We start from the raw sequence: 25,490 nt of genomic DNA on the forward strand, positions 1-25,490 counted from the left end.
ACCTGGAGCCAAAAGCATTTAGGCCTTTACCTTTATTAGCTAAAAGCACGTTGCTTTGAATATTTTCAACAACAACAACAAGCTGTCTGCCTGTTGCTTTGGAGAGGTACGGACTAAACGAGAGGGAGATTTCAAATGAAATGAAAGATTACTTGAATTGCAGTTAAAGCAAAGTTAAAAAGAGTTGACTCTCTGATGCTAGCAGGTGTGTGTGTGTGTGTGTGTGTGTGTGTGTGTGTGTGTGTGTGTGTGTGTGTGTGTGTGTGTGTGTAAGAAAGCTGACCACCAGTGGTAGGTAGGCAGAACACCTGTAGCTAGTAGGAGTCGGCTGAGGCACTAAGTCTGTTGTCGCGTTCCAAATGGCAACCCATTCCCTATGTAGTGCACTACTTTTGACCAGGACCCATAGGCAACCCCATAGGGCTCTGGTCAAAGGTAGTGCACTATGAAGGGAACAGTGTGCCATGTGAGACATTGCCATAGTTGCACACTGAGGCGAGTCTGTTAGACCTTCTGTTTGAGGAATCCCAAATACTGTACTTTCTTATAGGCACAGATCTAGGATCAGCTCAACTGGCCCCAATCCTATCCCTAACCATTAGAGGGGAAACACAAAACTGGTCTTGGATCAGTGGGAAGGGGAAGCTCCTCAGGCTATCTAGTGATAGTCTCCTGCACCCTGCTGGTCAGGAGGGGGACTGACAGTTATACAGATTGTAACAGGGCCTTGAAAACTACGTACTTCTTCCTCCGTCTCCTGAGCTTACTTTTGTAGCCTGGGCCAAATTTTTCCCTTTCTTGGATGTATTGTAGCCTGGTCCCAGATCTGTTCTTCCCTCTCATTGGGACAATTTAGATTAGAACTAGTACTTTAGTAGCCTGGTCCCAGATCTGTTCTTCCCTCTCATTGGGACAATTTAGATTAGAACTAGTACTTTAGTAGCCTGGTCCCAGATCTGTTCTTCCCTCTCCTTTGGACAATTTAGATTAGAACTAGTACTTTAGTAGCCTGGTCCCAGATGTGTTTGTGCTCTTGCCAACTCCATAGAGGTCATTGTCAAGACAAATTGTTTGGCATGGCGATGAGTTACCATGATAGCACAAACAGACTGGCTAGTGTTTGAGAGCTGACTAGTTGAGTGTCAGCTGAGCTAATTCCCTATCTGACAGACCGCTCAATCACAACCTATGGACTCCTATGGGTTTGAGATACACAGATGAAGAGAGAGAAATGCTAAACATTATCTAACCACCACCAACTGCAATGTCTCATTCACTAGTCACACAGCCAGTCACTCTCACACAGCCAGTCACTCTCACACAGTCAGTCAGTCAAGCTGGTAGGTAAGTGTGTGTAGTGATTGGTGCATGGCAGGAGTCATTGAGTCAGTTGGAGACAGACACCACAAAAACCCCAACTCAGTCAGTCACTCTCAGCCAGTCACTCTCAGTCATCAATAGGGGTAGCATAATTCTGGTAACTTTCCCCAAAATTCCCAGAAATACAAATTGGAATATTCCTTGAATCTGGAAGGAATGATCGGGAAATCCAGGAATTTTGGGAAAGTTAGCGTGATTTTGTAACTCAGATAATCAACGAATCCCAACATCCCACAAACAGACAGATGGTTGTAAATCAGCAGAGGTAGCTGAACACTGTTCGAGCGTCTGTGGGCCAAACAAATGGAACGCAACAGAAAACTACACAGGCAGCATTCAAAGCATGTGTGTTGTGTTGTGTGTAAGCCTGGCTTCTCATTGGCCCATAACGCAATAGTCCCCTCCCACAGGGAAGAGGAAAAGCCAATCATTGGTAGCGGTGGCTGTCAGTCTTGTCGTCTCAGTACACTGCTTGGAGCCTAGGGCCATGTTTTCCTCCAGCCATTCAGTCAGTCGGGTAAATTAAATCCAGTCAGCACAGCAGAACCCAGCAAACACCACAACCAAAAATAACTATTCATAACAAACTAAAGCATCAGAGAAATAAGAGAAGCCAAAACGGGGTTAACAGAAAAACATTGACAGAAGTCTAGATGTTTTCCAAAGCACAAACCGCATGCAACAAAATCAGTCAAATGTAGTAAAACATTTTTTTTTTTTAAGATTACAATTGCAGCCCAAAAACACATCCTCCTCCAGCATGCCACCACCACCCAACCCAGGTTTCCCTGGCAACCGCCCACCGGTCCTTATGACGACGGCTCCCGCCCCCCACCAAGCCCCACCCCCCCAACGGAAGCAAGAAATGTTATTTTCTGGGTTTTATTTCCTGGTTACCCAGAGTGCTCTCTACCTGCGCACCGCGTGCTCGGAGACGCTGATGCTTCGGGAGCGGAAGGCGTCCATGGCCGACAGATCTCTCAGCTCTTTAACGGGAGAGCCGGTACTCGCCGCTACGCCCGCTGCCATTGACGCCTGCTGCTGCTGGAGGTGGGCCTTCGCCATTTTGGCTGCCCGTAGACTGGGACCATGGCAATGTGGCAGGAGTGGAGGGTGGAAGGTGTGGGGGGGTTGGGGGCAGGTTGGCGTGTGTGGGAAAGGGGGTGGGTGGGATTGTGTGTTGGCAAGAGGGACAGAGTAGGGGTGGGCGAGGGAGGAGAGGGCGGGGGGGAGAGAGGTAACGGCCAACAGGAAACGGAAATCAGGATATGTCGCCCGTCACGTCAGAAACGGCCCCGAACGACCACCAGGTGACCAACGGAGACACGTCACATGTGCGAGGGGCAAGGGGGGTGGGACACGAAGGTCAAAGGGTCAGGGGATGAGCAGAAGAGAGTGTGCCAATAGCAATGGAGGGATCCAGGGTGTCACCGACCCCACCCCGAAACCACACCCACAACGCAGCACCCAGTCAGAGGAGGGGATGGGGGTCAAATCAACCAAAGAGTAAACAAAAACAAGTTGAGAAAATTAACAGCAGTGAACACTATGAACAGAAAAATCAGAAAGGAACAACTATAAAAAGCAATAGGATAATAAACCGCTTTTTCACAACCAACACAAAAACAAAGTATTCCTGAAAGAAAATGAGACATCATCACATTGAGCAGCAAGAGGAGAAGCCGACGTTGCCATGACTGAGGATGCGTCCCAAAATGACAACCTATTCCCTCTACAGTGCACTACCCTATTGGTCAAAGGTAGTGCACTATAAAGGGAATAGGGTGCCATTTGGGACACAGAGATGTGTCATAGAGGAGGGACTCAGAGCAGGAGGGGTTAAAATCAACACAACTGAAGAGATCACCACGGTCTGAGGGTTAATATAAACCAACAGTGAACACAACAAGGTGGAAGGAAGAGGTTAAAAACCAAATCAACAACAAATGATAGAACCAACTGAAAGGAATGTGTAGGATGAAGTGGGTGTCGGAGTAGAGCATGAAAACATCATCTAGTGTCTAACTACAAACGGAGGTCTTATATACTAGGACACATTGTCCATCTGAGTCTAAGACGTAGTTGGATTCTGTAACCACTAGAGAGAAGTTACAGGAGAACCCATCTTTAATGTGAGAATACTCTAATGATGCCCTACCTGCTGTGTTTTTTAAACGTTACTTTATGGAAGTAGCCACAAGCTGAAGAGGGACCCTGGTAAAAGGATCAGGTTATTATTATACAGCTATCTTAGATCTGTTTTTAGACCTTACATGCATCTCTCCAACTCCTACAGAGGTACAGTAGATAGAGTAAGTATACACAGGAGCAGGACAGGGTTAGGTCTGGGAGGGTGGGGTCATACAGGGTTAGGGGTCTGGGAGGGTGGGGGTCAGTACAGGGTTAGGGGTCTGGGGACATGGTTAGGGCTGAAGGGTTAGGGGTCTGGGAGGGGTTGGGGGGTGGGGGTCAGACAGGGTGGGTGGGGGTCGGGGGTCGGGGAGGGGGGGGGGGGGGGTTGGGAGGGTGGGGGTCAGGACAGGGTTAGGGGTCTGGGTCGGAGGGGTGGGGGTCAGTACATGGTTAGGGGTCTGGTACAGTAGGATGGGGTCAGTACAGGCTATTAATAGAATGTTGTTATTATGTGTTGCTATTGAGAGTTAACATGGGAGTGTGTGTGTTACTATGGCGCGTTACTATGGGAGCATGGGCGTTGCCATGGAGGGCATAAAGAAATCAGGAAGTGACATTTTGGGCGCCAACAAAAGAGGAGAGAGAAAGCAGGAGAGGAGAAAGAAGGAGAGAGAATCTACTCTTCTCCCCAGTCACCACAGAAAAAGCAAGGGAAGCGATTGGGAGTAGAGGAGATTTTCTGTTAAAGTTAAATCTCCTCAGAATGGAGGAAAAGGGAGAGGGGGGGGGGGGGGTTGGGCCCCAAGTCCATGGTCAACATTGGTGGATAAGTCGACTTGCTCACAGAATTAAAAAGAGCGATTGTAGACGATGTCAGTATGACAGAATTCCAAGCTGGGGATTTTGATTAACACTCCAAGGGACCATTAGGGTGGCCTGGTTATGGCTAGGGGGTAGGATTTAGGTGGGACGGGGTTCAGGAAGTCACTTTTGTGACTGATTTAATTATTAGCTGTTATTATAAGATTTTATAATGTGATTTTAATGGGGATTATTTCTCTGAGCATCTCTTTAATAGGTTGCAGTCAAACAGCTGCCCTGATATATATATATATAAATAAGAGAGAGAGAGAGAGAGACAGAGACAGAGACAGAGAGAGAGAGAGAGACAGAGAGAGAGACAGAGAGACAGAGAGAGAGAGAGAAAAGGGAAGACCCACACTCCTCTCTCTCCATCTCTTTGTGTATCTTGTGGTAATAATGTGCGTGAGTTGAGACAACAACCAACAGAAAATATTTACCAACAAAAAACAAATGACCAAAACAGAAATGACCACCATAGCAACCTGTGGGAAAGCAAAACAACCATCACACCACAACAACGACAGTCATGCTGAGTCCTGTGTTACCTTGACAACACCAACCTCCTGTACGGGCATGCGGTCACAAGATCTTCAATGAGCAGTCATGTGACCCGGCCGTGTGTGTGTGTGTGTGTGTGTGTACCTCTTGGGCCTCTCATTGAGGCTGGTGCTGCGAGCACGGAAGCTGCTCTGAGTGTCCTGGGTGTCATCAAACGGCATCAGAGCATTAGAGCGCAGACCCTGGATAGAGAGAGGAGAGGAGAGGGCGAGGCGAGAGGGCGAGGAGAGAGGGCGAGGAGAGAGGGCGAGGAGAGAGAGTAGAAAGGAGGAGAGAGTGGTTACAAGGAAAATGACTCAGGAAACAGGTAGACTATTACACACGTGTAAACACAGAGAACACACACCTACCTTGGTGATGTACTGCACAAAATCCTTTCTGAAGGTGAGTCTGCAGCGGATAAACCACATGGAGATGACATGGTGAGCCAACGACACAATGTACTGGTTAAACCTGGAGAGAGACACACAATGTACTGGTTAAACCTGGAGAGAGACACACAATGTACTGGTTAAACCTGGAGAGAGAGACACACAATGTACTGGTTAAACCTGGAGAGAGAGACACACAATGTACTGGTTAAACCTGGAGAGAGAGACACACAATGTACTGGTTAAACCTGGAGAGAGAGACACACAATGTACTGGTTAAACCTGGAGAGAGAGAGACACAATGTACTGGTTAAACCTGGAGAGAGAGAGACACAATGTAGTGGTTAAACCTGGAGAGAGAGAGACACAATGTAGTGGTTAAACCTGGAGAGAGAGAGACACAATGTAGTGGTTAAACCTGGAGAGAGAGACACAATGTACTGGTTAAACCTGGAGAGAGAGACACACAATGTACTGGTTAAACCTGGAGAGAGAGACACACAATGTACTGGTTAAACCTGGAGAGAGAGAGACACACAATGTACTGGTTAAACCTGGAGAGAGAGACACAATGTACTGGTTAAACCTGGAGAGAGACAGACACAATGTACTGGTTAAACCTGGAGAGAGAGAGACACAATGTACTGGTTAAACCTGGAGAGAGAGAGACACAATGTAGTGGTTAAACCTGGAGAGAGAGAGACACAATGTAGTGGTTAAACCTGGAGAGAGAGAGACACAATGTAGTGGTTAAACCTGGAGAGAGAGAGACACAATGTAGTGGTTAAACCTGGAGAGAGAGAGACACAATGTAGTGGTTAAACCTGGAGAGAGAGAGACAATGTACTGGTTAAACCTGGAGAGAGAGACACACAATGTACTGGTTAAACCTGGAGAGAGAGACACACAATGTACTGGTTAAACCTGGAGAGAGAGACACACAATGTACTGGTTAAACCTGGAGAGAGAGACACACAATGTACTGGTTAAACCTGGAGAGAGAGAGACACAATGTACTGGTTAAACCTGGAGAGAGAGAGACACAATGTACTGGTTAAACCTGGAGAGAGAGAGAGACACAATGTACTGGTTAAACCTGGAGAGAGAGAGACACAATGTACTGGTTAAACCTGGAGAGAGAGAGACACAATGTACTGGTTAAACCTGGAGAGAGAGACACACAATGTACTGGTTAAACCTGGAGAGAGAGACACACAATGTACTGGTTAAACCTGGAGAGAGAGACACACAATGTACTGGTTAAACCTGGAGAGAGAGACACACAATGTACTGGTTAAACCTGGAGAGAGAGACACACAATGTACTGGTTAAACCTGGAGAGAGAGACACACAATGTACTGGTTAAACCTGGAGAGAGACACACAATGTACTGGTTAAACCTGGAGAGAGACACACAATGTACTGGTTAAACCTGGAGAGAGAGACACACAATGTACTGGTTAAACCTGGAGAGAGAGACACAATGTACTGGTTAAACCTGGAGAGAGAGACACAATGTACTGGTTAAACCTGGAGAGAGAGACACAATGTACTGGTTAAACCTGGAGAGAGAGACACAATGTACTGGTTAAACCTGGAGAGAGAGACACACAATGTACTGGTTAAACCTGGAGAGAGAGACACACAATGTACTGGTTAAACCTGGAGAGACACAATGTACTGGGAGGGAGTTAGAGAAGGGTAGAGAGAGAAAAAAGGGAGGGAGAGAGAGGAGGGAGGTTGAGAGAGAAACAGAGTGAGAGAGCGTGTGTGTGTGTGAGCGTGCGTGCGTGCACGTATGTGTTACACGTGCGTGTGCGCGTGTACTCACTTGGAGGGGTTGGTGTAGGGCAGGGAGATGGCGAACACACTGACGTACTGCTCTGCTACAAAGTAAGCATAGAGATGTGGCAGCCGCACCAGAGCTACAACACACACACACACACACAGTTAGCATGACATTATCTAACCTTGCCATGTGGCACCATCATCAACAGGTAAGGATGTAATAGGGTCACTGATTCTACAACTGAACAAGTTATCTTCCCTGTAAACACACTAAAGTTTATAACATGACTGTGTGATGTATATTAGGGGTGTTTCCCATATGTAAACATTATCTAACATGAACTAGGAAGTGAAATACAAAGAATCCTTCACACAATCATTGGCTGATCTAACTTCCTGTATATACAGATCCTGTTCTCTGATTGGCTTCCATCTATCAGGGTGTGTAAACTAGGGTGTGTTCTCACTGGACAGGAATTCCAGCATGGGCGACGCCATGGCGACGGTTGCCGAGATGTGCGTCAGCTTGACGATGAGGGCGGGGAGGAGTTTAACCATGATGTCAGGCATCTCCACGGTGCACATTGTCAGGGCAACCACACACTGCTTAGCACAGCGGTATATCAGCCCTGCCTCCAGACACTGAACCAACTCCCTCTGAGAGATGAAGGGATGGCAAGAGAGAAGAGAACAACGATGTTATTTATGAGCAGATATTGAGATGAAGGGATGGCAAGAGAGAAGAGAACAACGATGATGTTATTAATGAGCAGATATCGAGATGAAGCTCTCAAAAAGGCACGAGTCGTTTTTACCTGCCCGAGGATTATGGTCACTTGCCCAAATGTTTTATTTTCTATTTAGGCCTACACTCACAGAATCCATTAACGGAATTGTCTTTCACTCAAACATGGGGTCATGGCATTTACCAGCCATAGTTTCCAGTGATTTAAATTCAGCAGCCAATCAAGACTTTTTACCAGCCTAAAAAAACAGCTACATTGAATAGACCAAGAAAATGTGTCCATCACAGAAACGTGATGAACAGGCTGTGCTCACGTCTCCAACCTGCTGAGATAAGAGACGTGTGGAGGATCACTACACTTCTAAACCTCTACAGTAGCCTAATAGGAGACAAGTGGACTACACTTCTAAACCTCTACAGTAGCCTAATAGTAGACAAGTGGACTACACTTCTAAACCTCTACAGTAGCCTAATAGTAGACAAGTGGACTACACTTCTAAACCTCTACAGTAGCCTAATAGTAGACAAGTGGACTACACTTCTAAACCTCTACAGTAGCCTAATAGTAGGACACGTGGACTACACTTCTAAACCTCCACAGTAGCCTAATAGACAAGTGGACTACACTTCTAAACCTCTACAGTAGCCTAATAGGAGACAAGTGGACTACACTTCTGAACCTCTACAGTAGCCTAATAGTAGACAAGTGGACTACACTTCTAAACCTCTACAGTAGCCTAATAGTAGACAAGTGGACTACACTTCTAAACCTCTACAGTAGCCTAATAGTAGACAAGTGGACTACACTTCTAAACCTCTACAGTAGCCTAATAGTAGACAAGTGGACTACACTTCTAAACCTCTACAGTAGCCTAATAGTAGACAAGTGGACTACACTTCTAAACCTCTACAGTAGCCTAATAGTAGACAAGTGGACTACACTTCTAAACCTCTACAGTAGCCTAATAGTAGACAAGTGGACTACACTTCTAAACCTCTACAGTAGCCTAATAGTAGACAAGTGGACTACACTTCTAAACCTCTACAGTAGCCTAATAGTAGACAAGTGGACTACACTTCTAAACCTCTACAGTAGCCTAATAGTAGACAAGTGGACTACACTTCTAAACCTCTACAGTAGCCTAATAGTAGACAAGTGGACTACACTTCTAAACCTCTACAGTAGCCTAATAGTAGACAAGTGGACTACACTTCTAAACCTCTACAGTAGCCTAATAGTAGACAAGTGGACTACACTTCTAAACCTCTACAGTAGCCTAATAGTAGACAAGTGGACTACACTTCTAAACCTCTACAGTAGCCTAATAGTAGACAAGTGGACTACACTTCTAAACCTCTACAGTAGCCTAATAGTAGACAAGTGGACTACACTTCTAAACCTCTACAGTAGCCTAATAGTAGACAAGTGGACTACACTTCTAAACCTCTACAGTAGCCTAATAGTAGACAAGTGGACTACACTTCTAAACCTCTACAGTAGCCTAATAGTAGACAAGTGGACTACACTTCTGAACCTCTACAGTAGCCTAATAGTAGACAAGTGGACTACACTTCTGAACCTCTACAGTAGCCTAATAGTAGACAAGTGGACTACACTTCTAAACCTCTACAGTAGCCTAATAGTAGACAAGTGGACTACACTTCTAAACCTCTACAGTAGCCTAATAGTAGACAAGTGGACTACACTTCTAAACCTCTACAGTAGCCTAATAGTAGACAAGTGGACTACACTTCTAAACCTCTACAGTAGCCTAATAGTAGACAAGTGGACTACACTTCTAAACCTCTACAGTAGCCTAATAGTAGACAAGTGGACTACACTTCTAAACCTCTACAGTAGCCTAATAGTAGACAAGTGGACTACACTTCTAAACCTCTACAGTAGCCTAATAGTAGACAAGTGGACTACACTTCTAAACCTCTACAGTAGCCTAATAGTAGACAAGTGGACTACACTTCTAAACCTCTACAGTAGCCTAATAGTAGACAAGTGGACTACACTTCTAAACCTCTACAGTAGCCTAATAGTAGACAAGTGGACTACACTTCTAAACCTCTACAGTAGCCTAATAGTAGACAAGTGGACTACACTTCTAAACCTCTACAGTAGCCTAATAGTAGACAAGTGGACTACACTTCTAAACCTCTACAGTAGCCTAATAGTAGACAAGTGGACTACACTTCTAAACCTCTACAGTAGCCTAATAGTAGACAAGTGGACTACACTTCTAAACCTCTACAGTAGCCTAATAGTAGACAAGTGGACTACACTTCTAAACCTCTACAGTAGCCTAATAGTAGACAAGTGGACTACACTTCTAAACCTCTACAGTAGCCTAATAGTAGACAAGTGGACTACACTTCTAAACCTCTACAGTAGCCTAATAGTAGACAAGTGGACTACACTTCTAAACCTCTACAGTAGCCTAATAGTAGACAAGTGGACTACACTTCTAAACCTCTACAGTAGCCTAATAGTAGACAAGTGGACTACACTTCTAAACCTCTACAGTAGCCTAATAGTAGACAAGTGGACTACACTTCTAAACCTCTACAGTAGCCTAATAGTAGACAAGTGGACTACACTTCTAAACCTCTACAGTAGCCTAATAGTAGACAAGTGGACTACACTTCTAAACCTCTACAGTAGCCTAATAGTAGACAAGTGGACTACACTTCTAAACCTCTACAGTAGCCTAATAGTAGACAAGTGGACTACACTTCTAAACCTCTACAGTAGCCTAATAGTAGACAAGTGGACTACACTTCTAAACCTCTACAGTAGCCTAATAGTAGACAAGTGGACTACACTTCTAAACCTCTACAGTAGCCTAATAGTAGACAAGTGGACTACACTTCTAAACCTCTACAGTAGCCTAATAGTAGACAAGTGGAAAAATAATGAAGTCCCATTTCATTTTAGTGAACTATGACTTTAACGATGAGTGCCGCAAGAGAGTTGCTTTTTCCACAAGCCTTTTTCCTCATGGATAATTCATGAAAATGTAAACACACTGGCTAGCTAGCACACTGGACAACTAAAAATGTATAATATAACTAAATTAAATCGTTACATCCTCTGTCTAAAGTGGAAAAACAGTTACATCCTCTGTCTAAAGTGGAAAAACAGTTACATCCTCTGTCTAAAGTGGAAAAACAGTTACATCCTCTGTCTAAAGTGGAAAAACAGTTACATCCTCTGTCTAAAGTGGAAAAACAGTTACATCCTCTGTCTAAAGTGGAAAAACATTTGCGAGGTGTTGACTAAATGAACGACTGCTAACGACATTTATTCCCTCAATATTGGGAGTTGAGACATGCAGTTAACAGCAGGAGAAAGCTGACATTCTTCCCCTTTTAACCAACAGGCAGGTGTTCATGTGTTCATGTGTGAATGTGTTCATGTCTGTTTGTCAACTTAAACTTGGTGGGCAGGCTTTTGTTAGTAGACTAATGCTTCTAATGAAAATACGCTCTTCACCTTAATCAAAACAATGTTTTCATTGCATATTTCTGTGTGTGTGTGTGTGTGTGTGTGTGTGTGTGTGTGTGTGTGTGTGTGTGTGTGTGTGTATACCTGTCTGGCCTGTTCTAGGTAGTTGTGGTATGATGTGATAGCAGTGAGAACAGGTACTACAGCCAGCTGGACATCAGTACGACTGAAACCATCTGGAGTCTTCTTCAGACGCTCTGAGATAAGACGGTCTGTCACCTACACAGACAGAGAGACAGAGAGACAGACAGACGAAGCGAGACAGACAGACAGGCAGAGAGCAAGACAGAGAAAAAACATATGGGCACAAATCCACAGTGTCAGTGATGGACCAGAGAAAGATCAAAGTGACAATCGTGTGTGTGTTGTTACATTCCCCAGCAAGAAAACTGAAATAATGTCTCTCAAACAGAAGGGGGGAACTAACACCGACAACCAAACCAGAACAGGAGGGGTTGTGAAAGACAGTCCTGGGGGTGTCCACATCCGAGTTGACTAGCAACAACGACTGGAACCTACAAGACAGCCACCATCAGCACCCACTAAACCAGATCAGATGAAGGATGGTTTGTCTAGAGAATCTAAATAGAGAGCGCCGACTAAACCAGATCAGATGAAGGATGGTTTGTCTAGAGAATCTAAATAGAGAGGGCCCACTAAACCAGATCAGATGAAGGATGGTTTGTCTAGAGAATCTAAATAGAGAGCGCCCACTAAACCAGATCAGATGAAGGATGGTTTGTCTAGAGAATCTAAATAGGGAGGGCCCACTAAACCAGATCAGATGAAGGATGGTTTGTCTAGAGAACCTAAATAGAGAGGGCCCACTAAACCAGATCAGATGAAGGATGGTTTGTCTAGAGAATCTAAATAGAGAGGGCCCACTAAACCAGATCAGATGAAGGATGGTTTGTCTAGAGAACCTAAATAGAGAGGGCCCACTAAACCAGATCAGATGAAGGATTTTAGATTCTCTAGACAAACCATCCTTCATCTGATCTGGTTTAGTGGGCCCTCCCTATTTAGATTCTCTAGACAAACATAGGGAGGGCCCACTAAACCAGATCAGATGAAGGATTGTTTGTCTAGAGAATCTAAATAGAGAGCGCCGACTAAAGGCGCTCCCACCTCTCAAGACTACTGGAGCACTGGGACAGACACTGTTAAATAGCACCTGGGCCAACACAGGTGAAACCCCTTCCCTCTAATGAGACAGAAACCAGCACAGGTGAAACCTCTTCCCTCTAACGAGAGAAACCAGCACAGGTGAAACCTCTTCCCTCTAACGAGACGGCAACCAGCACAGGTGAAACCCCTTCCCTCTAACGAGAGAAACCAGCACAGGTGAAACCTCTTCCCTCTAACGAGAGAAACCAGCACAGGTGAAACCTCTTCCCTCTAACGAGAGAAACCAGCACAGGTGAAACCTCTTCCCTCTAACGAGACGGCAACCAACACAGGTGAAACCCCTTCCCTCTAACGAGACAGAAACCAGCACAGGTGAAACCTCTTCCCTCTAACGAGACAGAAACCAACACAGGTGAAACCCCTTCCCTCTAACGAGACAGAAACCAGCACAGGTGAAACCTCTTCCCTCTAACGAGACAGAAACCAACACAGGTGAAACCCCTTCCCTCTAACGAGACAGAAACCAGCACAGGTGAAACACATACTGACTTAAGGAGGTGACACCAATCGGTGCGCCCTACGTGCTAAAGAGCTATACTCCTAACAGCCAACCTCAAAAACATCAATGGAAAACCCAAACGCTGTAACAGTGTGTACCATAGAACAGAGTGTAGAACAGAGCTGGTCTATGCTGCAGGGAGAGGACAGCAGCAGGACTTTATACTGCAGGGTCCAGGACATCTTCTCTAGTACCAGCTTCAACACCTTCCAATCTGTCTCCTGGAACACAGAGACAGAGACAGACAGAGAGACAGAGAGAAACAGAGTTAGGGAGGGAGACAGCAAGTGGTACCGGAGCCCCAAGTCTAGGTCCAAGAGGCTTCTAAACAGCTTCCACCCCCAAACCATAAGACTCCTGAACACCTAATCAAATGGCAACCCAAACTATTTGCACCCCCCCCCCCTCTTTTACACTGCTGCTACTCTCTGTCATCTATGCATAGTCACTTTAATAACTCTACATTACCTCACTACCTGGACTAACTGGTGCCCCGCACACTGACTCTGTACTCCTGTATATAGTCTATTGTTATTTTACTGCTGATCTTTAATTACTTGTTACTTTCATTTCTTATTCTTATTCATATTTTTTCAACTGCGTTGTTGGTTAGGGGCGTGTCAGTAAGCATTTCACTGTAAGGTATGATCTACCACACACACACACACACCTACCTACCTACCTGTTGTATTCAGCGCATGTGACAACAAAAATTGATTTGATTTTGTGTGTCTGTAGGTAGGTAGGTGTGTGTGTGTGTGTGTCTGTGGGTAGGTGTGTGTGTGTGTGTCTGTGGGTAGGTGTGTGTGTGTCTGTAGGTAGGTAGGTGTGTGTGTGTACCATCTTCAGGCACTGTAGCAGCACATTAAAGGCAGGTGAGTAGGGCAGGCAGGCTGTACGGATGGAGGAGGAGGAGGGAGTGGTGGTGGAGGAGGGGGCAGGACTGCCAGCAGGGGGAGACACTGAGCCTGCAGGCTTCTTCTCACTCCCTCGTTTCTCTGGCTCCCTGGAAACACACAGAGAGAGAGAGAGAGAGAGACAGAGACAGAGACAGAGAGAGAGAGAGAGAGAGAGAGAGAGAGAGAGAGAGAGCACACACACACACAGAGAGAGAGAGAGAGAGAGAGAGAGAGAGAGAGAGAGAGCACACACAGACAGAGAGAGAAGAGAGAGAGAGAGAGAGAGAGAGAGAGAGAGAGAGAGAGCACACACACAAGAGAGAGAGAGAGAGAGAGAGAGAGCACACACAGAGAGAGAGAGAGAGAGAGAGAGAGAGAGAGAGAGAGAGAGAGAGAGAGAGAGAGAGAGAGGAGAGAGAGAGAGAGAGAGAGAGAGAGAGAGCACACACACAGAGAGAGAGAGAGAGAGAGAGAGAGAGAGAGAGAGAGAGAGAGAGAGAGAGAGAGAGAGAGAGAGCACACACACAGAGAGAGAGAGAGCACACACACACACAGAGAGAGAGAGCACACACACACACACACAGAGAGAGAGAGAGAGAGAGCACACACAGAGAGAGAGAGAGAGAGAGAGAGAACACACAGAGAGAAAGAGCACACACGAGAGAGAGAGAGAGAGCACACAGAGAGAGAGAGAGAGAGCACACAGAGAGAGAGCACACAGAGAGAGAGAGAGAGCACACAGAGAGAGAGAGAACAGGTTAGATAGTCTTCCTGGGGTCCGACACAGAACTAAAAAGGTGTTACAGACAAAACTTTACATTACAGACAGTGGTAGACAATACACAATACAGACAGTGGTAGACAATACAGACAGTGGTAGACAATACACAATACAGACAGTGGTAGACAATACAGACAGTGGTAGACAATACAGACAGTGGTAGACAATACACAATACAGACAGTGGTAGACAATACACAATACAGACAGTGGTAGACAATACACAATACAGACAGTGGTAGACAATACAGACAGTGGTAGACAATACAGACAGTGGTAGACAATACAGACAGTGGTAGACAATACAGACAGTGGTAGACAATACAGACAGTGGTAGACAATACACAATACAGACAGTGGTAGACAATACACAATACAGACAGTGGTAGACAATACACAATACAGACAGTGGTAGACAATACAGACAGTGGTAGACATTACACAATACAGACAGTGGTAGACAATACAGACAGTGGTAGACATTACACAATACAGACAGTGGTAGACAATACACAATACAGACAGTGGTAGACAATACACAATACAGACAGTGGTAGACAATACACAATACAGACAGTGGTAGACAATACACAATACAGACAGTGGTAGACAATACACAATACAGACAGTGGTAGACAATACAGACAGTGGTAGACAATACAGACAGTGGTAGACAATACACAATACAGACAGTGGTAGACAATACACAATACAGACAGTGGTAGACAATACACAATACAGACAGTGGTAGACATTACAGTTAAAATGGCTGGAAAGGTAACACATTAACATTCTGTAGCAGCCATTTATCATGTTTTACGCTCAATTCATTTCATCCCTATACCTCCCTATGATTGGGTGGGAACTAGCGTGGCCCTGATTGGGTGGGAACTAGCGTGGCCCTGATTGGGTGGGAACTAGCGTGGCCCTGATTGGGTGGGAACTAGCGTGGCCCTGATTGGGTGGGAACTAGCGTGGCCCTGATTGGGTGGGAACTAGCGTGCCTGGACTCACCGTCAATTTCCAACCGTATCGTACCTTATTGTTTGCAATAAAGACTAATGAAAAGAAGGGAAATGAATGGACTCAACAGGTTGTTGGATTCCTGTCTTGTATTGTTGGTCAGGCTCGCGACTGGCGCGGCATCTCAGTGCTAGAGGTGTCACTACAGACCCTGGTTCGATCACAACCGGCCGTGATTGGGAGTCCCATAGGGCAGCGCACAATTGGCCCAACGTCGTCCGGGTTTGGCCGGTGTAGGTCGTCATTGTAAATAATAAATTTGTTCTTGACTGACTTGTCTAGTTAAATAAATGTTAAATTAAAAACTAGTAAGTGGCATCAACAACTGTTTTGGTATTTGTCACTATACATTCAATAGGTCCTTTTGGTATCTGGCCAGTCATCTGTCCAGTGTCCTGTCCAGTGTCCTGTCCATTTAATATTGTCTTGAAGGTGAATTTACTGTTTGCCGGGGGAAATGTGAGTTCAGAGTGGACAGAGTGAAGGTGAACCCACCCCATGTCACAGTGGCAGTACGGACTGAACCTCAGCACCCCGTCTTTACTGAAGAACCCCCAGACGATGGAGGGAGTCTGTTCTCATCATCAGGAGGAAGTCAAACACCTGAGACAGACAGACAGACAGACAGACAGACAGACAGACAGACAGACAGACAGACAGACAGACAGACAGACAGACAGACAGACAGACAGACAGACAGACAGACAGACAGACAGACAGACAGACAGACAGACAGACAGAGGGTAAGTCTGCTGTGTCACTTTGGACAACATCCTTCCTTGTTGACGGTTTCTGATTGGCACCAATGAAAAGGCCTTTTGAAACTTCTTGATAAACAAAAAAAGGAACATTTCCAAACCTGCAGGTGACTGGTGTCCTACCTGCTGGAGGCCACAGCGGAGCAGTAACATTTCAACCCTATTTGACCTCTGTGTGACCCCTGTGTATGCTACCTGTAGTCGTATGCTGCAGGCCACAGCGGAGCTGTACTTGTTCTTGTAGTGCAGCTGCAGGTGTCCGATCAGCAGCTCGTACACTCGACTAGCGTGGCTGGCTGGCAGGCTGTACAGCTTACTCTGAGAGTGGAGAGCAACAGAGCACTGATACACTACCAATTCACCAGTCCATCAATCACATGAGAGAATGTTAATATGTAACACTGCATTGACCCTGTGTGTGTGTGTGTGTGTGTCCCAGTGTGTGTGTGTCTACAGTATCTCCAGTGTGTGTGTGTGTGTGTGTGTGTGTGTGTACCTGCAGTATCTCCAGTAGGCCTCGTATAGCAGTCCTGACGTCCTCCATGGAGGATTCTGCCGTGGGGTCTCTCTCCGACACCTCCAGGGGCCCTGGGCACACCAGCGAACGACTCGCCACCTGCACAAAGAGAGAGCACACACACACTCTAGTCAAATCACCACCAGGTGGTGGGAAACATCTCCACCCCGCTGATCCTCAACACTGGGGCCCCACAAGGGTGTGTTCTCAGCCCTCTCCTGTACTCCCTGTTCACCCATGACTGCGTGGCCATTCACGCCTCCAACTCAATCATCAAGTTTGCAGACGACACTACATTGGTAGGCTTGATTACCAACAACCACAAGAGACGGCCTACAGGGAGGAGGTGAGGGCCCTCGGAGTGTGGTGTCAAGAAAACAATCTCTCACTCAATGTCAACAAAACAAAGGAGATGATCGTGGACTTCAGGAAACAGCAGAGGGAGCAGCCTCCTATCCACATCGACGGGACAGTAGTGGAGAAGGTGGAAAAGTTAAGTTCCTCGGTGTACACATCACGGACAAACTGAAATGGACCACCCACACAGACAGCATGGTGAAGAAGGTGCAACAGTGCCTCTTCAACCTCAGGAGGCTGAAGAAATTTGGCTTGTCACCAAAAACCCTCACAAACTTTTACAGATGCACAATCGGAGAGCATCCTGTCGGGGCTGTATCACCGCCTGGTACGGCAGCTGCTCCGCCCATAACCGGAAGGCTCTCCAGAGGGTAGTGAGGTCTGCACAACGCATCACCGGGTGCAAACTACCTGCCCTCCAGGACACCTACACCACCCGATGTCACAGGAAGGCCAAAAAGATCATCAAGGACAACAACCACCCGAGCCACTGCCTGTTCACCCCGCTAACATCCAGAAGGTGAGGTCAGTACAGGTGCATCAAAGCTGGGACCGAGAGACTGAAAAACAGCTTCTATCTCAAGGCCATCAGACTGTTAAACAGCCATCACTAACATTGAGTGGCTGCTGCCTACATACAGACTCAACTCCAGCCACTTTAATAATGGAAAAATGGATGTAATAAATTTATCACTAGTCACTTTATATTATATAATGTTTACATACCCTACATTACTCATCTCATATGTATATACTGTACTCTATAACATCTATTACATCTTGCCTATGCCGTTCGGCCATCACTCATTTATATATTTTTATGTACAAATTCTTATTCATTCCTTTACACTTGTGTGTATAAGGTAGTTGTTGTGGAATTGGTAGATTACTTGTTAGATATTACTGCACTGTCGGAACTAGAAGCACAAGCATTTCACTACACTCACGTTAACATCTGCTAACCATGTGTATATGTGACCAATAACACCTGCTAACCATGTGTATGTGACCAATAACATCTGCTAACCATGTGTATGTGACCAATAACATCTGCTAAGCATGTGTATATGTGACCAATAACATCTGCTAAGCATGTGTATATGTGACCAATAACATCTGCTAAGCATGTGTATATGTGACCAATAACACCTGCTAAGCATGTGTATATGTGACCAATAACACCTGCTAAGCATGTGTATATGTGACCAATAACACCTGCTAAGCATGTGTATATGTGACCAATAACACCTGCTAAGCATGTGTATATGTGACCAATAACACCTGCTAAGCATGTGTATATGTGACCAATAACACCTGCTAAGCATGTGTATATGTGACCAATAACACCTGCTAAGCATGTGTATATGTGACCAATAACACCTGCTAAGCATGTGTATATGTGACCAATAACACCTGCTAACCATGTGTATATGTGACCAATAACACCTGCTAACCATGTGTATATGTGACCAATAACACCTGCTAAGCATGTGTATATGTGACCAACAACATCTGCTAAGCATGTGTATATGTGACCAATAACATCTGCTAAGCATGTGTATATGTGACCAATAACATCTGCTAAGCATGTGTATATGTGACCAATAACATCTGCTAAGCATGTGTATATGTGACCAATAACATCTGCTAAGCATGTGTATATGTGACCAATAACATCTGCTAAGCATGTGTATATGTGACCAATAACATCTGCTAAGCATGTGTATATGTGACCAATAACATCTGCTAAGCATGTGTATATGTGACCAATAACATCTGCTAAGCATGTGTATATGTGACCAATAACACCTGCTAACCATGTGTATATGCGACCAATAACACCTGCTAACCATGTGTATATGTGACCAATAACACCTGCTAACCATGTGTTATGTGACCAATAACACCTGCTAACCATGTGTATGTGACCAATAACACCTGCTAACCATGTGTATGTGACCAATAACACCTGCTAACCATGTGTATGTGACCAATAACACCTGCTAACCATGTGTATGTGACCAATAACACCTGCTAACCATGTGTATGTGACCAATAACACCTGCTAACCATGTGTATGTGACCAATAACACCTGCTAACCATGTGTATGTGACCAATAACACCTGCTAACCATGTGTATGTGACCAATAACACCTGCTAACCATGTGTATGTGACCAATAACACCTGCTAACCATGTGTATGTGACCAATAACATCTGCTAACCATGTGTATGTGACCAATAACACCTGCTAACCATGTGTATGTGACCAATAACACCTGCTAACCATGTGTATGTGACCAATAACACCTGCTAACCATGTGTATGTGACCAATAACACCTGCTAACCATGTGTATGTGACCAATAACATCTGCTAACCATGTGTATGTGACCAATAACATCTGCTAACCATGTGTATGTGACCAATAACATCTGCTAACCATGTGTATGTGACCAATAACATCTGCTAACCATGTGTATGTGACCAATAACATCTGCTAAGCATGTGTATATGTGACCAATAACATCTGCTAAGCATGTGTATATGTGACCAATAACATCTGCTAAGCATGTGTATATGTGACCAATAACATCTGCTAAGCATGTGTATATGTGACCAATAACATCTGCTAAGCATGTGTATATGTGACCAATAACATCTGCTAAGCATGTGTATATGTGACCAATAACACCTGCTAAGCATGTGTATATGTGACCAATAACACCTGCTAAGCATGTGTATATGTGACCAATAACACCTGCTAAGCATGTGTGTATGTGACCAATAACACCTGCTAAGCATGTGTATATGTGACCAATAACACCTGCTAAGCATGTGTATATGTGACCAATAACACCTGCTAAGCATGTGTATATGTGACCAATAACACCTGCTAACCAGTGTATGTGACCAATAACACCTGCTAACCATGTGTATGTGACCTATCAACATTCCGCTAACCAGTGTATGTGACCAATAACATCTGCAAACCATGTGTATGTGACCAATAACATCTGCTAACCATGTGTATGCGACCAATAACATCTGCTAACCATGTGTATATGTGACCAATAACATCTGCTAAGACATGTGTATATGTGACCAATAACATCTGCTAAGCATGTGTATATGTGACCAATAACATCTGCTAAGCATGTGTATATGTGACCAATAACATCTGCTAAGCATGTGTATATGTGACCAATAACATCTGCTAAGCATGTGTATATGTGACCAATAACATCTGCTAAGCATGTGTATATGTGACCAATAACACCTGCTAAGCATGTGTATATGTGACCAATAACACCTGCTAAGCATGATGTGTATATGTGACCAATAACACCTGCTAAGCATGTGTATATGTGACCAATAACACCTGCTAACCATGTGTATATGTGACCAATAACACCTGCTAAGCATGTGTATATGTGACCAATAACACCTGCTAAGCATGTGTATATGTGACCAATAACACCTGCTAAGCATGTGTATATGTGACCAATAACACCTGCTAAGCATGTGTATATGTGACCAATAACACCTGCTAACCATGTATATGTGACCAATAACACCTGCTAAGCATGTGTATATGTGACCAATAACACCTGCTAAGCATGTGTATATGTGACCAATAACACCTGCTAACCATGTGTATATGTGACCAATAACACCTGCTAACCATGTGTATATGTGACCAATAACACCTGCTAACCATGTGTATATGTGACCAATAACACCTGCTAACCATGTGTATATGTGACCAATAACACCTGCTAACCATGTGTATGTGACCAATAACACCTGCTAACCATGTGTATATGTGACCAATAACACCTGCTAACCATGTGTATGTGACCAATAACACCTGCTAACCATGTGTATGTGACCAATAACACCTGCTAACCATGTGTATGTGACCAATAACACCTGCTAACCATGTGTATGTGACCAATAACACCTGCTAACCATGTGTATGTGACCAATAACACCTGCTAACCATGTGTATGTGACCAATAACATCTGCTAACCATGTGTATGTGACCAATAACACCTGCTAACCATGTGTATGTGACCAATAACATCTGCTAACCATGTGTATGTGACCAATAACATCTGCTAACCATGTGTATGTGACCAATAACACCTGCTAACCATGTGTATGTGACCAATAACACCTGCTAACCATGTGTATGTGACCAATAACACCTGCTAACCATGTGTATGTGACCAATAACACCTGCTAACCATGTGTATGTGACCAATAACACCTGCTAACCATGTGTATGTGACCAATAACACCTGCTAACCATGTGTATGTGACCAATAACACCTGCTAACCATGTGTATGTGACCAATAACATCTGCTAACCATGTGTATGTGACCAATAACACCTGCTAACCATGTGTATGTGACCAATAACATCTGCTAACCATGTGTATGTGACCAATAACATCTGCTAACCATGTGTATGTGACCAATAACATCTGCTAACCATGTGTATGTGACCAATAACATCTGCTAACCATGTGTATGTGACCAATAACATATGATGTGATGCATTTATAAAGCCCCTTTTCCATTGTACAGAAACCCAGCCTAAAACCCCAAACAACAAGCGATGCAGGTGTAGAAGCAGGGATCTGAGCTGGAGAGAGAAACGACCTCTCACAAACAAACACCTTTAAAGAGACAATCTGCAGTTCCTACATCCTTTACTGGACTTCTATCAAATGATTGATATGTAGCCGTTGAATCTTGAAGAATATAACTCTGATATTCTGAGTTTACTTGTCTTTATGGTTCATCCTTGCATCCACAGCTGTCTATGAACTTCAGAGCGGTTACCTTTCTCCTGCCTCATCCCTCAGTGGCGGGGTAACCACTTTGCTATCGTGATTGGTCCTTTAACTTTACACACAATCTGAATAACACTCTCTCCTACCCTCCAGGAGGCTGCTGAAGTGGTGTGTGGAACCAGTGTGTCTCTCCTACCCTCCAGGAGGCTGGTGAAGTGGTGTGTGTGTGTCTCCTACCCTCTGGATGATGTCCAGGAGGCTGGTGAAGTGGTGTGTGTCTCCTACCCTCTGGATGATGTCCAGGAGGCTGGTGAAGTGGTGTGTGTGTGTGTCTCCTACCCTCTGGATGATGTCCAGGAGGCTGGTGAAGTGGTGTGTGTGTGTCTCCTACCCTCTGGATGATGTCCAGGAGGCTGGTGAAGTGGTGTGTGTGTGTCTCCTACCCTCTGGATGATGTCCAGGAGGCTGGTGAAGTGGTGTGTGTGTGTCTCCTACCCTCTGGATGATGTCCAGGAGGCTGGTGAAGTGGTGTGTGTGTGTGTGTGTGTGTGTGTCTCCTACCCTCTGGATGATGTCCAGGAGGCTGGTGAAGTGGTGTGTAGTACAGCTTTCAGCCAGATCCACCAGTAGCTGGGTAGCCTGTCTCCTCACAGCCAGGTCTCTGTCCTCTGCTATCCCACTGAGCTGAGGAACCACCACCACCTCTATCAGCTCCTCCTGGGAAGGACAAGGATGACAGAATCAACACGCAGGGAGAGATGGACAGAACGGGAGAGGGAGTGAGAGAATAGTTATGGTGAGTGAGTGGGTCAGTACCTCGTAGAGCTGGCGGTTGGTGCTGAGGACAAAGGAGAGGATGTGAAGCACTTTGATCCTGATCACACTACGACTCTCATTCCTGAGAGAGAGAGAGAGAGAGAGAGAGAGAGAGACACAGAGAGACAAAGAGACACAGAGAAGCAGTTTAACAAACTTTCTTTCCCTAAATACTGTTCAACATAAGACAGGAATGACAATCACTCAACAGGCACCTATAACAACTTTTAGTTTGGTTTTTGTTTCCATGGTGACTGCCTGTTTTGGTATCCGTGGCGACCATACAGTTACCTGAAGAACTTCTCCATGAGGCGGTGTAGACTCTGGATCCACCCGTCTTTAGCTGGCTGGATGGACTGGGCCCGGTACGATATCAGAGTCAGCACCGACGCATCCTGATGACATCACAATAACAACTCTTCACAAGAACAATGGAAGACAAAGTGAAGGCAAATAACAGACATCACACAAAGACTGTCAGACGCAGGGAAAAAAGAGAGAGAAGGAAGGACCGAGAAAGAAGAGGAGGAAAGGAGAAGAGGGGGGAAGAGGAGGAAAGGAGAAGAGGGGGGAAGAGGAGGAAAGGAGAAGAGGGGGGAAGAGGAGGAAAGGAGAAGAGGGGGGAAGAGGAGGAAAGGAGAAGAGGGGGGAAGAGGGGGAAAGGAGAAGAGGGGGGAAGAGGGGGAAAGGAGAAGAGGGGGGAAGAGGGGGAAAGGAGAAGAGGGGGGGAAGAGGGGGAAAGGAGAAGAGGGGGAAGAGGGGGAAAGGAGAAGAGGGGGAAGAGGAGGGCCTATGAGAGGAGGAAAGGAGAAGAGGAGGAAAGGAGAAGAGGAGAGGAGGAAAGGAGAAGAGGAGGGCCTATGAGAGGAGGAAAGGAGAAGAGGAGTGACTTACAGGTCTTTTGTCAGCACACTTCTCCACCAGACTGAAGAACTTGTCAGATGATCCATGGAAGCCGTTCTGCTCATAGAGCTCCTCCACTGTAGTCAGCAACTCATACACTATGGACTTCAGCTCTGCACTGCCTATCGACTAGAGAGAGATACAATTACATACATTTTCTCTCTGTGCGTGCGCGTACCTCTGTGCGTGCGCGTACCTCTGTGCGTGCGCGTACCTCTGTGCGTGCGTGCGCGTACCCCGTGCGTGCGTCGCGCGCACCCCGTGCGTGCGTGCGTGCGCGCGACCCGCGTGCGTGCGCGTACCCCTGTGCGTGCGTGCGTGCAGCGTACCCCTGTGCGTGCGTACCTGAATCTGCTGTAGTAACCTCTCTATGATCCCCAGCAGTATGTCCCATGTGACCACCTGGAGCTCCTTGCCATACTTCTTTATCAGTCTGGTGATGGACAGAACGATCTCATACGACACCATCTCGTTGGCACACCACATCGCCTGGGGGTTAAAGGTCAGGGGATGGTCAGAGGTCAAAGAAAAACTCCTCTGATGCACCTTTAAAATGCTGAATCTCCCCTCCCTCTCTGGATCCTACCTTATAGAATGATGGGAGGACCAGGGTAGGGGTGTTCTTTAAGGCTGGGAGACGGTGCGCTCCCCCATAGAGCCATCCCTACGAAGAACACTGCTCCTCTCAGCAGCAGAGAATCCTCCATATACGCCCTGACACACAGAGAGGACAGGTTAGACACACACACACAGACAGAGGACAGGTTAGACACACACACACAGAGAGAGGACAGGTTAGACACACACACAGAGAGAGGACAGGTTAGACACACACACACAGAGAGAGGACAGGTTAGACACACACACAGAGAGAGGACAGGTTAGACACACACACAGAGAGAGGACAGGTTAGACACACACACAGAGAGAGGACAGGTTAGACACACACAGAGAGAGGACAGGTTAGACACACACACAGAGAGGACAGGTTAGACACACACAGAGAGAGAGGACAGGTTAGACACACACACAGAGAGAGGACAGGTTAGACACACACAGAGAGAGAGGACAGGTTAGACACACACAGGGTTTGTTACCTCTCCTCCATGATACGGCACATGGTGTATATGGCACTATGGCCCAGATGAGTCCCCAACACCTTCCTCATCAACTGGAGAGATGGAGGAGAGAGGAGAGGAGGAGAGGGGAGATGAGAGAGGAGGAGAGGGGAGATGAGAGAGGAGATGAGAGAGGAGGAGAGATGAGAGAAGAGGAGAGATGAGAGAAGAGGAGAGGGGAGAGGAGAGAGGAGGAGCAATAGTATTATCTGTTGATCATTTCTAATGGTTAGATATTAGAATATTAATCATTACTATTATTATTGTTTAGTCAGATTAATTAACATGACAAGTAGATCAGACACACACTCCCTCACACCTCTCCCACACACCTCTCCAACACACACACACTCACACCTCTCCCACACACCTCTCCAACACACACACACTCACACCTCTCCCACACACCTCTCCAACACACACACACACTCCCTCACACCTCTCCAACACACCCTCACCAACACACCCTCACCAACA

The 25,490-nt window shown here is 45.7% G+C and overlaps 1 protein-coding gene across 1 annotated transcript in view; it reads right to left on the reverse strand.

Moving 5' to 3' along the window:
* LOC106594407 (tuberin) overlaps positions 1 to 25,490 on the reverse strand; it is a gene marked incomplete at its 3' end in the record, with an annotated part of 47,210 nt that overhangs the window by 13,936 nt on the left and 7,784 nt on the right. The window contains 20 exon segments of the mRNA XM_045711412.1: positions 2,294 to 2,461; positions 5,020 to 5,117; positions 5,286 to 5,388; positions 7,138 to 7,231; positions 7,562 to 7,751; positions 11,438 to 11,572; positions 13,139 to 13,261; positions 13,881 to 14,046; positions 16,238 to 16,287; positions 16,289 to 16,345; positions 16,696 to 16,818; positions 16,997 to 17,116; positions 22,738 to 22,893; positions 22,993 to 23,074; positions 23,284 to 23,387; positions 23,887 to 24,024; positions 24,241 to 24,384; positions 24,482 to 24,544; positions 24,546 to 24,609; positions 24,993 to 25,066. Of these exon segments, the coding sequence (XP_045567368.1) occupies positions 2,294 to 2,461; positions 5,020 to 5,117; positions 5,286 to 5,388; positions 7,138 to 7,231; positions 7,562 to 7,751; positions 11,438 to 11,572; positions 13,139 to 13,261; positions 13,881 to 14,046; positions 16,238 to 16,287; positions 16,289 to 16,345; positions 16,696 to 16,818; positions 16,997 to 17,116; positions 22,738 to 22,893; positions 22,993 to 23,074; positions 23,284 to 23,387; positions 23,887 to 24,024; positions 24,241 to 24,384; positions 24,482 to 24,544; positions 24,546 to 24,609; positions 24,993 to 25,066 (2,252 nt within the window).

This window comes from Salmo salar, unplaced genomic scaffold, assembly GCF_905237065.1.
Source record: "Salmo salar unplaced genomic scaffold, Ssal_v3.1, whole genome shotgun sequence".
Lineage (NCBI taxonomy): Eukaryota > Metazoa > Chordata > Actinopteri > Salmoniformes > Salmonidae > Salmo > Salmo salar.